Raw genomic sequence first — 16,376 nt, 5'->3', positions numbered from 1 at the left:
CCTGTTGCCCTGAATGCAGAACCCCTGTTGCCCTAAATGCAGAACCCCCGTTGCCCTAAATGCAGAACCCCCGTTATACTGAATGTAGCACCCCCTTGCCATGAATACAGCATCCCCTTGCCCTGAATGCAGCACCCCCTTGTCCTGAATGCAGCCCCCCAGTTGTCCTGAATGCAGCACCCCCTTGCCCTGAATGCAGCACTCCCCTTGTCCTTAATGCAGCACCCCGTTGCCCTGAATGCAGCACCCCCGTTGTCCTGAATGCAGTACCCCCGTTGCCCTGAATGCAGCACCCCCCTTGCCCTGAATGCAGAACCCCCGTTGCCCTGAATGCAGAACCCCCGTTATACTGAATGTAGCACCCCCTTGCCATGAATGCAGCACCCCCTTGCCCTGAATGCAGCACCCCCTTGTCCTGAATGCAGCCCCCCAGTTGTCCTGAATGCAGCACCCCCTTGCCCTGAATGCAGCACTCCCCTTGTCCTTAATGCAGCACCCCGTTGCCCTGAATGCAGCACCCCTGTTGTCCTGAATGCAGTACCCCCGTTGCCCTGAATGCAGCACCCCCGTTGCCCTGAATGCAGAACCCCAGTTGCCCTGAATGCAGAACCCCCGTTACACTGAATGTAGCACCCCCTTGCCATGAATGCAGCACCCCCTTGCCCTGAATGCAGCACTCCCCTTGTCCTTAATGCAGCACCCCGTTGCCCTGAATGCAGCACCCCTGTTGTCCTGAATGCAGTACCCCCGTTGCCCTGAATGCAGCACCCCCGTTGCCCTGAATGCAGAACCCCAGTTGCCCTGAATGCAGAACCCCCGTTACACTGAATGTAGCACCCCCTTGCCATGAATGCAGCACCCCCTTGCCCTGAATGCAGCACCCCCGTTGTCCTGAATGCAGCACCCCCTTGCCCTGAATGCAACACCCCCATTGCCCTGAATGCAGCACCCCCTTGCCCTGAATGCAGCACCCCCTTGCCCTGAATGCAGCACCCCCGTTGTCATGAATGCATTGACACCAGTGCAGCCTAATTAATGCCCATCTGCAGCCTTGGAGGAGACAGGGAGGGGGCGGGACAAGCCCCAACAGACATACCGTTTTATTGGCGGCCTCTTTAATAGAAAGTCCCGCCTCCTATGATGGACAAAACATCCAATGGCAGAGCAGGAGACGGACTTTCTTTTACAGGGGTCGCCGTATAAACAGGAAATACTCCTGTATGCGCGGCACTCGTCCTGCCTCCTCCCTGTCCCCTCCAAGGCAGCTAGCATGTATTTCATTTGTGGACCCCTGGCCCTCGGGGATTCGTTGGGGGCCACAAGATTGATATACATGTCAAAATGACCAGGCGGGCCGTCTGAAACCAGAACGCGGGCTGCAATTGGCCCGCAGGCCGGACTTTGGACATGCCTGGTTTAGAAAGTTTGGAGACCTCTCTACTCGACTACTAAAATATAAATAGCCAGATTCAGAAAGACTGGCTCAAGTTTGTGCGGGCGTAGCGTATCTAAGATACACTACGCCGCCGTAACTTAAAGAGGCAGGTACCGTATTCACAAAGAACTTGCGTCCTAAGTTACGGCAGCGTAGTGTAAATGGGCCGGCATAAGTGCGCGTAATTCAAAGTAGGCTGGTAGTGGGCGTGTTGTATGGTAATGAATCGTGACCCCACGTAAATGACGCTCCTAACGAACGGCGCATACGCTGTCCATGGATGTAACCCAGTGCGTATGCTCAAAATCACGTTGCAAATAGTCAATGCTTTTGACGTGAACGTAACCTACGCCCAGCCCCATTCACATACGATATACGCAAACGACGTAAACGACGTGAAATTCGGCTGTTCCGACGTCCATACTTAACATTGGCTGCGCCATCTTTTTGGTGGTTTATCTTTACGCCTGAAAAACGCCTTACGTAAACGGCGTAGCTTACTGCGACGGGCTTACGTACGTTCGTGAATAGGCGTTACTTGCTGATTTACATATTCTAGGCGTAAATCAACGTACACGCCCCTAGCGGCCAGCGTAAATAGGCAGCTAAGATACGACGGCGTAGGAGACATACGCCGGTCGTATCTTAGCAACTGAGAAGCGTATCTCATTTTGAGAATACACTTAAAGATACGACGGCGCGGATTCTGACTTATGACGGCGTATCTACTGATACGCCGTCGTAAGTCTTTCTGAATCTGGCTAAAAGACTTCACCGTCTATCCACCATTCATGTTTGCTAAAATATTGTGTTACTTCCCAGTGGCCCATTGATCTGCAACCAACCTTAGTCTATCCAACCTTTTCTCTTCATAGGCCCCATTCCCTTTATTACAGACTGGCTTTGCATTTGGTGCCTATGGAAGTATAAAATACTAGTTGGTCCTATCCATAATGGAAAGTTCTGTACCTTCATAAACTACCCCCCGCGAATTTGATGTATCTGGAAACACCGTTTATCACCTAAGCCAACTACATTACACAACTTTTAAGTAAAAGGAGGACAGAAGGACCCAACCGACTTTAGTCTATCCAACCTTTTCTCTTCAAAGGCCCCATTCCCTTTATTACAGACTGGCTCTGCATTTGGTGCCTATGGAAGTATAAAATACTAGTTGGTCCTATCCATAATGGAAAGTTCTGTACCTTCATAAACTATCCCTGGAATTCAATGTATCTGGAAACACCATTTGCCACCTAAGCCTACTACATTACACAACTTTGTGACCCAATGAGCCACCTAAACCAAACACAAGTGACCATGTTTGTGTTCTCTGGACTAACACATAATGAGCAGCTTGCCCCATTCCTCTTTACCTTTTTCTTGACTGTTTACCTTGTTTGCGTGGTGTTTAACTTCGGCATGATGTTCATAGTCCTTAAAGCCTCCAACCTCCACACTCCGATGTACTATTTCCTTAGTTACCTCTCTTTGGTGGACCTTTTCTACTCCTCAGTTATAGCTCCGAAAATGTTGGCTGACCTAATGTCCAAGATAAAGTTAATATCCTTTTATGGCTGTGCCGTCCAGTTCTTTTTCTTTGATGCTTTGGCCGTCACGGAAGCACTTTTACTCTCAACTATGTCCTATGATCGATATGTTGCTATCTGCCACCCTCTACGTTATGTTTCCGTTATGACCAACAAAAAGTGCTTGAGTCTTGCTTTTCTTAGTTTTTCTATTGGTTTCTTGCAATCTGTAGTACAAACCAGCTGTGTGTTCAGTCTGGAGTTCTGTGGCCCAAACCTCATAGACCATTTCTACTGTGACGTACCACCACTGCTTCACCTGGCCTGCTCCAGCACTCTCCGGTGTGATTCCATAACGTTCTTCTTTGTTTTTGCTTGTGGTGTAGGTTCATTGATGCCTATCTTGGTGTCATACACTTTCATAGTTTCTTCCATTCTACAGATAAAGTCAAGTCATGGGAGACAGAAGGCATTTGGTACTTGTTCCTCACATCTCATGTGCATTTCTATTTTCTACGGGACAGTTTTTTTCATTTACCTACGTCCTCCTAACAGCGCCCTTCAGATTCAAGACAAGTCGGCGTCCGTGTTTTACACAGTCATGATACCAATGCTGAACCCTCTTATATATAGCATGAGAAACCAAGAGGTGAAACAGGTTATCAAGAAAGTACTTCACATATATCACTGATATAGTGAGACTTTTATGAGTTTGTGGTTGTAAGTATTTGATGTTCAAGTCAATCTGTGCAAATGGCATTCAGAACATCTACCCTGTTCTCTGAAACCAAGTGGGTAAATGGGAAGCATGGGTATTTTTTTATAATTTTTTTTATTACATTTTTTTTACTCTTTTTTTCAGAATGTAGAGCAGTGGTCTCCAAACTGTGGCCCCGTGGGCCAAATGCAGTCTTTTGCTTGCCTATAGGCAGCTCTTGGGGCACTGTTTCCCACACTGATACAAGGCACTATGCCTTCCAAAGACACTAATGATGGGGCCCTTACCTTTTACTGATACCAATGATGGAGTCCCATTCCTTCCACTGACACTAATGATTGAGTCCTATTCCTTCCACTGACACCAATTATGGAGTCCTATTCCTTCCACTGATACCAATGATGGAGTCCTATTCCTTCCACTGACACCAATAATGGAGCATGTTTCCTTCCACTGACACCAATGATGTGGCAGTATTCCTTCCACTTATACCAATAATGGAGCCCTATTTCTTCCACTGACTCCAATTTTGGGGCATTTTTTCTTCCACTGACACCAATGATGGAGTCCTATTCCTTCCACTGACACTAATGATGGAGTCCTATTCCTTTCACTGACACCAATTATGGAGCATATTTCCTTCCACTGACACCAATGATGGAGCCCTATTCCTTCCACTGACACCAATGATGGAGTCCTATTCCTTCCACTGATACCAATGATGGAGTCCTATTCCTTCCACTGATACCAATGATGGAGTCCTATTCCTTCCACTGATACCAATGATGGAGTCCTATTCCTTCCACTGACACTAATGATGGAGTCCTATTCCTTCCACTGATACCAATGATGGAGTCCTATTCCTTCCACTGACACTAATGATGGAGTCCCATTCCTTTCACTGACACCAATTATGGAGCATTTTTCCTTCCACTGACACCAATGATGGAGTCCTATTCCTTCCACTGACACTAATGATGGAGTCCTATTCCTTCCACTGATACCAATGATGGAGGCCTATTCCTTCCACTGACACCAATGATGGAGTCCTATTCCTTCCACTGACACTAATGATGGAGTCCTATTCCTTCCACTGATACCAATGATGGAGCCCTGTTCCTTCCACTGACACCAATGATGGAGTCCTATTCCTTCCACTGATACCAATGATGGAGTCCTATTCCTTCCACTGACACTAATGATGGAGTCCCATTGCTTCCACTGACACCAATTATGGAGCATTTTTCCTTCCACCGACACCAATGACGGAGTTATATTCCTTCCATTGACACTAATGATGGAGTCCTCCCATTCCTTCCACTGACACCAACGATGGGCCATTTTTCCTTCCACTGACACCAATGATGAAGCCCTATTCCTTCCACTGACACCAATGATGAAACCCTATTCCTTCCACTGATACCAATTATGGAGTCCTATTCCTTCCACTGATACCAATTATGGAGTCCTATTCCTTCCACTGACTCCAATGATGCGGCAGTATTCCTTCCACTTATACCAATGATGGAGCCCTATTTCTTCCACTGACTCCAATTGTGGGGCATTTTTGTCTTCCACTGGCACCAATGATGGAGCCCTATTCATGCACTAGACGCATTTTGTCACATCTGATTTCGACTATCCCACAGTCGAGGTCGGATGTGACTAAACGTGTCTGGTGCGTGATCCATGACAAACCGGAAGTGACGTTTGCGGGTCAGAGTCAGCTGGAATACCAGGAAGAAGACACGCAGGCTGCAATATACGGCCGTTCTTCTCTGGAAAAGAAAAGGTGACTGGTGACGACGCTATTCGTGTAATCTCTTTTGTGCTCTTAGACAATTTTAAGCTAGTACGTATAACTTGTGTAGTGCCCTGCTCCCATTGAGTGGGCACTACGTGTTAAATGATAGTTGCCTGAGCAGTAGTTTTGGCTCAGAATAATTATTCTAAATTGTTGGTTCTGTTCAGTTCAGCTGGGTTGCACAAGTTTCCCCCTGACGGTGGGTGTCGCTGTCACCGCAGGTCACGGTTGGAAAGGCAACAAGCTGGATATATTGGGTATCCCTCTCTCAGAAGAGGCTCAGGGGGCGTGGTCAACCTGCTGTGCATTCTGGGGAGGGGTACTTAAGGGACAGACGCCGTTTAGCGTGTTTCATCACCCGACCTGGACCTGAGGGACCTGAGGGCCCTCCTGGCCTCAGGGATGTGTGTGCTGTTTCGTAGCCTCGGGGCCGGCTGGCCCGAGGCCTCGGAACTGATAGTAGACCCAGGAGTTTCTGGGGCCTACGAATCCAGGGATGGTCCTTCGCTACCTTATCTACAGAAGGAAGCTGAACCAGTGGGATTCAATTGATGGACGTACCCTGGCGGATTTACCTCACTGTGCTACCGGTCCGGCTGAAAGATTCTTGGCACTGTGAGTTGTGTAAATTTTGTCGAGAGTGCAGTCGGTTACACGATCTTGTGGCAGAATAACGTGGGACGGCATGACAACACTTATTAAGTCTGTGACAGAGACTTTGTCGAGCTTCTCATCATGCTGCTAGGCCTGTGAGAGTAGGCCTATCTGGTGGTTGCTGAAATCCTCTGGATCTAAGTTGTACCCGCGATCCACAAAGCAAAAGTACCTGTGTCTTTCCCTATCCTTCTACCCCTCTGTTGGAGAACTTTGCTTAATAAAACCCTTGAAAGAGACTTTGTGTTTGGTGTGTACAGTGGGGATCGAAAGTTTGGGCACCCCAGGTAAAAAGATTAGACATTCATATAATATGTCAAAAAAAGTTAGATTTTATTTCCATCATTTACACTTTCAGAATTACAGAAAACAAAAAAAATGGCGTCTGCAAAAGTTTGGGCACCCTGCAGAATTTATAGCATGCACTGCCCCCTTTGCAAAGCTGAGACCTGCCAGTGTCATGGATTGTTCTCAATCATCGTCTGGGAAGACCAGGTGATGTCAATCTCAAAGGTTTTAAATGCCCAGACTCATCTGACCTTGCCCCAACAATCAGCACCATGGGTTCTTCTAAGCAGTTGTCTAGAAAACTGAAAGTGAAAATAGTTGACGCTCACAAAGCTGGAGAAGGCTATAAGAAGATAGCAAAGCGTTTTCAGATGTCAATATCCTCTGTTTGGAATGTAATTAAGAAATGGCAGTCATCAGGAACAGTGGAAGTTAAAGCAAGATCTGGAAGACCAAGAAAAATATCAGACAGAACAGCTCGCAGGATTGTGAGAAAAGCAATTCAAAACCCACGTTTGACTGCACAATCCCTCCAGAAAGATCTGGCAGACACTGGAGTTGTGGTACACTATTCCACTATAAAGAGATACTTGTACAAATATGGTCTTCATGGAAGAGTCATCAGAAGAAAACCTCTTCTACGTCCTCACCACAAAAATCAGCATTTTAACTTTGCAAATGAACATATAGACAAGCCTGATGCATTTTGGAAACAGGTTCTGTGGACCGATGAGGTTGAAATAGAACTTTTTGTCCGGAATGAGCAAAGGTACGTTTGGAGAAGAAAGGGCACAGAATTTAATGAAAAGAACCTCTGTCTAACTGTGAAGCATGGGGGTGGATCAATCATGCTTTGGGGTTGTATTGCAGCCAGTGGCACAGGGAACTTTTCACGAGTAGAAGGAAAAATGGAATCAATAAAATTTCAGCAAATTTTGGATGGTAACTTGATGCCATCTGTGAAAAAGCTGAAGTTAAAGAGAGGATGGCTTCTACAAATGGATAATGATCCTAAACACACCTCAAAATCCACGGGGGATTACATCAAGAGGCGTAAACTGAAGGTTTTGCCATGGCCTTCACAATCTCCTGACCTCAACATAATTGAAAATCTATGGATAGACCTTAAAAGAGCAGTGCGTGACAGACAGCCCAGAAATCTCAAAGAACTGGAAGACTTTTGTAAGGAAGAATGGGCAAAGATCCCCCAAACAAGAATTGAAAGACTCTTGGCTGGCTACAAAAAGCGTTTACAAGCGGTGATACTTTTTTTTTTTAATCCAACAAATTTTTATTTATTTTGCAGAGGTACAAGGTATGCAAGGTCCCCTTGACATTGCGGGGAAAAATGAAGAGCAGCAAATAAGATAACCAATACCCACAAAGCATCTATAAACAGGAGGTAGACCCCCCCTCCCCCCAACATTCCAAACATCTCCATCCCGACAAATAGCACAGTCCACACCTCACCCTGCATTGATGCCCAGAAGCCTATCCATCACCAGGTCCACAGGGGCCAGACCCGGAACATCCAGCCACTTTGCCCACAGCTTCTCAAATTTTTGGGCATTACCCCTGTGTTGATATACCACTTTCTCCAACCTCAGCACTGTCCCAATATTATTAATCCATTCAGCTAAAGTCGGAGGAGCCTCGGCTCTCCAGTGAACCATAATAAGCTTCCTTGCTTGGAACAGGACCCTGTGCACCGCCTCCCTGTCCGCTTCCTCCCATTCGTACTCCTCCAGAGCCCCCAAGAGACAAGCCCTCGGGTCCTGCGGAAGAGACACTCCAAATGCTGAGATGACGGTACTCACGACTCCCGCCCAATACGTGTGGAGCTTTGGGCATCTCCACAGCATATGTATCAGATCTCCATGGTCTCTCTTACACCTGGTACAGGTAGGGTCGAGCTGTGGATTCATCCTATGGAGCCTGAGAGGGGTATAATAGGTTCTCAACAAAATGTACAACTGCGTAAGCCTCTGTGAGACATTCAGTGAGCATTTGCCCACTGCCTGAAAGATTTCCTCCCATTGTTCACCGTCCAAGTCCCCCGCATCTGCCTCCCACCTTTCCCGTATCTTCAGGGGATGCTGCTTCATCACATAATGCAACAGGATGGCATAGCACTGGGAAATAAAGCCTTTAGACGTCCCAGCATCCCCTAGAAGATCAAAAGCAGGGGTCGGCGACAGGCACCACTCGGAGGAGCGACCCTGTGCCGCCACTGCGTGTCTCAACTGTATATAGGAGAAGTGCATGGACTGTGGCAAGCCAAACGTCTCCCGCAATGCCGAAAACGTGCGGAGCACCCCATTACGGAATATGTGAGTAAGGTGCGTAATCCCATATTGTTTCCACCTGGCTCCGGATTGTAACTTAGCCAATTCAGTATACGTGCCATTTTGCCATATAGGACTGTACTTCGTGTAACCCTCGGCATTCCAGATGAGACCGCGAAAAATACTGTTTACTGTATGAAAAACCTTCAAGGGGATAACCATGGGGGTGTTATGGAGAAAGTATAACAGTTGCGGCATTAGTATCATCTTGATAAGATTCACCCTTCCGGCAACCGACAGGAGCAGGTTCTTCCAAGTTTTAACTTTGTCCCTAAATCTCAGTAGCAGGGGGGAGATATTTAGATGGATGAAATCCCGTGGCCGAGCCGTTATCTGTACCCCTAGGTACCTAAAGGATGAAGTAATGGATATGGGGCATACGGGGTTAATTACCTGCGTGTCATCGCCGTCCAACAAAAGCAATGCTGACTTTGCCCAGTTTATGAGCAAACCAGAGAATTTTCCAAACTCTGTGATTGCCATCATAGCCTCCCTGAGGGAGGAATCCGTGTCGCCCAGTAGAAGAAGTGTGTCGTCAGCATATAACATCACCTTTTCCTGCATGTCGCCATAGCAGAATCCAGTGATGCGAGAGTTAGCCCTGATACTAATGGCCAGCGGTTCAATAGCCAAGGCAAAGAGGAGGGGGGACAGGGGACAGCCCTGTCGCGTCCCCCTCCTCAGTGCAAAGCCCGCCGACAAAGAGCCAAATGTCCGTATCGCCGCCTGTGGCTGGCTGTACAGCAGCCGCACCCAGGAAATATAGACAGGGCCGAATCCAAACCTCTGCAACACAGTCCAGAGATAGTTCCAATCAATACTGTCGAAGGCCTTTGTAGCGTCTAAGGACAACAGTGCCCTACTGCCCATGTTGTCCGCCCGCGCTTGCATGTTAAGGAACAGCCTTCTCAAATTAACCGCCATCGATTTGTTAGGCATGAACCCGGCTTGGTCTCTGTGTACTAGGGAAGTCACCACCCCATTTAGCCGAATGGCGAGCACCTTGGCCAGGATCTTAACGTCACTTTGTAATAGGGAGATGGGGCGGTAGGCCCCCGGGTCCACGGGATCTTTGCCTGGCTTAAGTAACAATACTATGTTTGCTTTGGACATTGAAGGGGGCAGGGTCCCCCCCACCCTGGCGCTGTTAAAGACCCTTCAGAAGCTGTGGCAGCAATACCCCTGAATACTGTTTGTACACCTCCATGGGCAACCCATCCTCCCCCGGAGCTTTACAGTTAGGGAAGGCACTGGCTGCCTCTTGCAACTCCTCGACAGTGACCGGTTTCTCCAACAAAGTACGCTGGTTAACGGACAACCCCGGGAAGGTCAATTGGGTCAGATATAACTCCAGATCCTCCTGGGTGTACGCCGTGCCGGAACTGTACAGGGCCTCATAGAAACCCGCCAGTTCCTGCATAATCTGGTCTGGTTGAGAGACTACCCCTCCTGACCTTGATCTAATAGCCCCTATCTCAGGTGAACGTTGATGGGAGTTTGCAATCCGTATATACGGCCGGTTTTCTCACCCTCCTCAAAGAACGCCTGTTTGGCAAAGAACCTCTTCTTCTCCGCTGACGAGGAGACCAACTAGGCGGATTGAGCAGCCTGCCTGGTCTCCCTGGTCAAGTCAGAAGGATCATCGATATATGCCCGCTCCATTTCCTGGACCCTGTTCTCCACTTCTATCAGCAATGCAGCAGAAGCCCTCTTCACCCCATTCACTTCCCGTATGAGGAGGCCCCTAAAATATGCCTTGAAGGCATCCCACTGTAGCACATTCCGTTCCACCCCTTCCTCAGCAGCAAAGTACCTCTGTATACCCTCCTCTATGTCCGCATGAGATCTAATCAGTTTCAACCAAAATGCATTCAGCTTCCATGGTGCCTTAACCAGGTTCCCCTGCGGTGCCACGCATAGCTGCACCACCAGGGCCGAGTAATCCGACACACTACGGGGCCTGTGCGACAGGTCTGCTATCAGTGGAAGCATGCTTGAATTACCCACCCCCAGGTCTATTCTGGACAGGCATCCATGCGTCTTTGAAAAGCACGTGAACTGCCTGCCCCCGGGATTACGGTGCCTCCAGATATCCACCCAGCCCACCTCTTGCAGCAACCGCGCCAGGGGAGTACTCCTAGCGAGGGCAGAGGGTCTAGGGCCCGGATGTCTATCTGCCACCTGGTCTAGACAACAGTTAAAATCGCCAAGCACGAGCAACACAAGCTGTGATACTTGCCAAAGGGGACAGTACAAGATATTAACTCTGCAGGGTGCCCAAACTTTTGCAGATGCAATTTTTTTGTTTTCTGTAATTTTGAAAGTGTAAATGATGGAAATAAAATCTAACTTTTTTTGACATATTATAAGAATGTCTAATCTGTAATTTGATGCCTTTTGGAGATTTTTCCATCTTTCCTTGGCTTCGTTATGCACATTAATAATTTTTTTTACCTGGGGTGCCCAAACTTTCGATCCCCACTGTACATTCTTATGGATAACTCTTCAAGGATAACGCCTGAAACGAGCGTATGGAACAGTAAGGTAACGGCAGGCCCAAATCTAAACCAGCAGCTCCTTCGGGGGTAGTGCTACACTTATATAAGTGGGGCTTTTGGCTATAATAAACGAATGGTAAACAGGATTACGCTATGTGGATATTCCATTTTTTCATATGATCCTATCCCATTGGAGCCTCGTATATCCAGCAAGACTTCTAGCAGAGTTGGTGGATGTTCATTTGAAGCGGTGGATCATAATAAAAGGCGTACAGTTGTGCTCATAAGTTTACATACCCTGGCAGAATTTATGATTTCTTGACCATTTTTCAGAGAATATGAATGATAATACAAAACCTTTTCTTTCCCTCATGGTTAGTGTTTGGCTGAAGCCATTTATTATCAATCAAGTGTGTTTACTCTTTTTATATCATAATGGCAACAGAAACTACCCAAATGGCCCTGATCAAAAGTTTACATACCCCAGTTCTTAATACCGTGTATTGCCCCCTTTTAACATCAATGACAGCTTGAAGTCTTTTGTGGTATTTGTGGATGAGGCTCTTTATCTTCTCAGATGGTAAAGCTGCCCATTCCTCTTGGCAAAAAGCCTCCAGTTCCTGTAAATTCTTGGGCTATCTTGCATGAACGGCACGTGTGAGATCTCCCCAGAGTGGCTCAATGATATTGAGGTCAGGAGACTGAGATGGCCACTCCAGAACCTTCACTTTATTCTGCTGTAGCCAATGACAGGTGGACTTGGCCTTGTGTTTTGGATCATTGTCATGTTGGAATTTCCAAGTACGTCCCATGCGCAGCCTTCTGACCAGGAGCGGTTCGTCCATAGAGGGCGCCGGAGCGCCGCCCCCTCTGGCTCTCGCACAGCCACTAAAATATAAAGATTTATGCATTGTATGAATCTATATATTTTCGCCGCTGCCGCCCACTATTCAGCTGGCCGGATGTTGAGCGCCAGCCAGCTGAATAACGGCAGCTGGTTGGCTGTGTGGAAGTGCCTATCAGAGCCAGCGACTCTGATAGGTTTTCCGAGTACAGTCCTGAGGCTGTAGTCGGCTTTTTGAATGCTTATCCTCAGGACGTACCGGCGGTGCCAATCAGGTAATCTGATAATCGGTAACCTGATTGGCTGAAGCGTCATCGAGGGCAGGACGAGGGACATCGAGGGACGATAGAAGCACGGCTGACCCCAGAAAGGTAAGTGCCAGGGGGGGGGGGCGGATGTGGGAATTTTACAGGTCACAGTGACAGCATTTTACTGGGCACAGTGGCGACAATTGCAAGGCACAGTGGCTACAATTGCGGGGCACAGTGGCGACAATTGCGGGGCACAGTGGCGACAATTGCAAGGCACAGTGGCTACAATTGCGGGGCACAGTGGCGACAATTGCGGGGCACAGTGGCTACAATTGATGGGCACAGTGGTAACAATTGATGGCACAGTGACTGCATTTGATGGCATGGCATAGTGGTGACAATTGATGGCACAGTGGCTGCGTTTGATGGCATGGCACAGTGACTGCATTTGATGGCATGGCACAGTGGTTGCGTTTTGATGGCATGCCACAGTGGCTGCGTTTGATGGCATGGCACAGTGACTGCGTTTGATGGCATGGCACAGTGACTACATTTGATGGCATGGCACAGTGGTTGCGTTTTGATGGCATGGCACAGTGGCTGTGTTGGTTGGCATGGTACAGTGGTGACAATTGATGGCATGGTGGCTACGTTTGATGGCATGGCACAGTGACTGCATTTGATGGCATGGCACAGTGACTGCGTTTGATGGCATGGCACAGTGGTGACAATTAATGGCATGGTGGCTGCGTTTGATGGCATGGCACAGTGACTGCATTTGATGGCATGGCACAGTGGCTGCGTTTGATGGCATGGCACAGTGACTGTTTTTGATGGCATGGCACAGTGGCTGCGTTTTGATGGCATGGCACAGTGGCTGCGTTTGATGGCATGGCACAGTGACTGCGTTTGATGGCATGGCACAGTGGTGACAATTGATGGCGCGGTGGATGCGTTTGATGGCATGGCACAGTGGCTGCATTTGATGGGCACAGTGAGGCTGCAATTGTTTTTTTTTTTTGTTTGCGCCCCCCCAAAAATGTTGAGCACCAGCCGCCACTGATGAAATATAGAAATAGGGGACAAACCGTCAAGTGTATCCCCGCGGGGGATGGTAAGGAGATGGCAAGTATGGTGAGGGTATAAGGGCTGTTATACTGTCAGCACAGTGGCTGTAAAGTCCTAAAGTGGTAGTGACCACAAGGTGCAGTAGAAAGCGCAATGTCCCTCTGTGTGTGGATGGTTCCAAGTAGTGCAAAGCTGGGCAAGGCATGCTTTAAGTAACAAATGACCGGCAATTCCACTATAATGGGGTGGATAATATGGCTGGCAGTGTCAGCTGTGTGCTGGTCTACTATGGCAAGTAGCTACTCTAGGCACAGACCCTGCAGGCAGTGGCGTAGCGTGGGGGGGTGCGTGGGGGACCACCGCCCCGGGCGCAAAATTTAGAGGGGCGCTGTCACAAGTGTGGAGAGGAGGGAGCGCCAACAACAGATGGGACATAGGAATGATGTCACCACTCCAGGCTTTACCAGTCATTATCAAGCACGCTCTCACCCCTGATGTAAAGGGGAATGCTGCGAACTCAAGTGTAAAGGGAAACTCTGATGTAAGCCCCTTTACATCAGAGTCTACAGCGTTCCCCTTTGCATCATGGTCCGCAGCATTCCTTTTTACATCAGAGTTCCCCTTTACATCAGGGTCTACAGATTTCTCCCTTGCACTGGGGGTAATCCTTCAGACTTTGATGTGAAGGGGGACTCTGGTGACCACAGTGACCCCCCCCTCCCATAGACTCTGTGTGGCCTGGTTGGAGCTGTTAAACTGACCTCACCACCTCCATTGATTGGGTGCAGGACAGGCTCAGGCAGACCTTGGCTTTGACCTTTGATCCTCTTCTCTTCTCCTCCCGGCTCTCCCACTCCCCCTCTTCATATCACCCACCCCTTCAGTCTAAATGATCTCATTCACAAATAATATTTTTCCCATAGTTGTGGGGTTTGGGCGACATTTTGTTGAAGACCCACTTCACTCTGTATATAGAGCAAACTTCAACAAAATGGCGCCGGCAATGGATACATTTGCTTGGCAGGGGGAGCCGGGTCCAGCTGATGGAGAGCGGAGGGGAAGATGTCCCATCCAGGCCAGCTGGAGTGTGACTCTGCAGACGCTCTGCTGGATTGGTGTGTGCCGACGTATCCTCCTCCTCCTAATAAACGTCACCACGCGGCCGTCCAGCCCCCCCCCCCCCCCCCCGAGTCTATTCAAACCCGAGCACTATTTGACCGTCCTGGGGACCCCCACAGCGGAGGAACGACAGGGCCCAGAAGCGACAGCGACTGTTGGGACCCTGATAATTCAGCCACTGAGCCTCATAGAGATAACCTCATGGGAGATAGCCTCATGGGAGATAGCCTCATGGGAGATAACCTATAACCTCATGGGAGATACCCTCATGGAGATAACCAATAACCTCATGGAGATAACAGATAACCGATAACCTCATGGAGATAACAGATAACCGATAACCTCATGGAGATAGCCTCATGGGAGATAGCCTCATGGGAGATAACCTATAACCTCATGGGAGATACCCTCATGGAGATAACCAATAACCTCATGGAGATAACAGATAACCGATAACCTCATGGAGATAACAGATAACCGATAACCTCATGGAGATAGCCTCATGGGAGATAACGTCATGAGAGATAACCTATAGCCTCATGGGAGAAAACCTCATGGGAGATAACCTATAACATCATGGGAGATAGCCTCATGGGAGATACCCTCATGGAGATAACCAATAACCTCATGGAGATAACCGATAACCTCATGGAGATAACCGATAACCTCATGGAGATAACCGATAACCTCATGGGAGATAGCCTCATGGGAGATAGCCTTAATGGGAGATAGCCTCATGGGAGATAACCTCATGGGAGATAACCTCATGGGAGATATCCTCATGGGAGATATCCTCATGGGACATAACCTCATGGGAGATAGCCTCATGGAGATAACCGATAACCTCATGGAGATAACCGATAACCTCATGGAGATAACCTATAACCTCATGGGAGATGGCCTCATGGGACATAACCTCATGGGAGATAGCCTCATGGGAGATAGCCTCATGGGAGATAACCGATAACCTTGTGGAGATAACCGATAACTTCATGGAGAAAACCGATAACCTCATGGAGATAACCTCATGGAGATAACCGATAACCTCATGGAGATAACCGATAACCTCATGGAGATAACCTCATTGAGATAACCGATAACCTCATGGAGATGACCGATAACCTCATGGAGATGACCGATAACCTCATGGAGATAACCGATAACCTCATGGAGATAACCTCATTGAGATGACCGATAACCTCATGGAGATGACCGATAACCTCATGGAGATGACCGATAACCTCATGGAGATAACCGATAACCTCATTGAGATAACCGATAACCTCATGGAGATAACCTCATGGAGATAACCGATAACTTCATGGAGAAAACCGATAACCTCATGGAGATAACCGATAACCTCATGGAGATAACCTCATTGAGATAACCGATAACCTCATGGAGATAACCGATAACCTCATGGAGATAACCGATAACCTCATGGAGATACTTCTACTTTAAACGGGAGGTTCACCCTAAAAACGACTTTCTCTTATTACATTTGCCCCCCACATTACAATACGATTATGCCTATTAGTTTTTTTTTTGATGCTGTACATACCTTGATACAGCATATTCACCCGTAGCTTCCGGGTTGCGAGTCCCGCGGGAGTGGGCGTTCCTAACATGCTGGTGATTGATGTCACAGGTGAATATGCTGTATCAAGGTATGTACAGCATCAAAAAAAAACTAATAGGCATAATCGTATTGTAATGTGGGGGGCAAATGTAATAAGAGAAAGTCGTTTTTAGGGTGAACCCCCCCTTTAAGGAGCCAACAAATTGGTGTTTAGAATCTGACAGTTCAATCAACGCAAACAAAA

General features: G+C 48.0%; 1 protein-coding gene across 1 annotated transcript; it reads left to right on the top strand.

Moving 5' to 3' along the window:
* Positions 1-2,725: 2,725 nt before the first annotated feature.
* On the top strand, positions 2,726-3,655 carry LOC120930785 (olfactory receptor 1019-like). Its single transcript, XM_040341957.1, has one exon. It carries the CDS (start codon positions 2,726-2,728, stop codon positions 3,653-3,655), a length of 930 nt encoding a protein of 309 aa, XP_040197891.1.
* Positions 3,656-16,376: the final 12,721 nt, after the last annotated feature.

Source organism: Rana temporaria, chromosome 3 (genome assembly GCF_905171775.1).
Source record: "Rana temporaria chromosome 3, aRanTem1.1, whole genome shotgun sequence".
NCBI classification, from domain to species: domain Eukaryota; kingdom Metazoa; phylum Chordata; class Amphibia; order Anura; family Ranidae; genus Rana; species Rana temporaria.
Note: the sequence above shows the minus strand (reverse complement) of the source record. Positions and strands in the feature narration are given on the sequence as shown.

Coding starts and splice junctions, on each gene's coding strand:
- LOC120930785 (XM_040341957.1), top strand. CDS start 2,726: ATGAGCCACCTAAACCAAACACAAGTGACCATGTTTGTGTTCTCTGGA.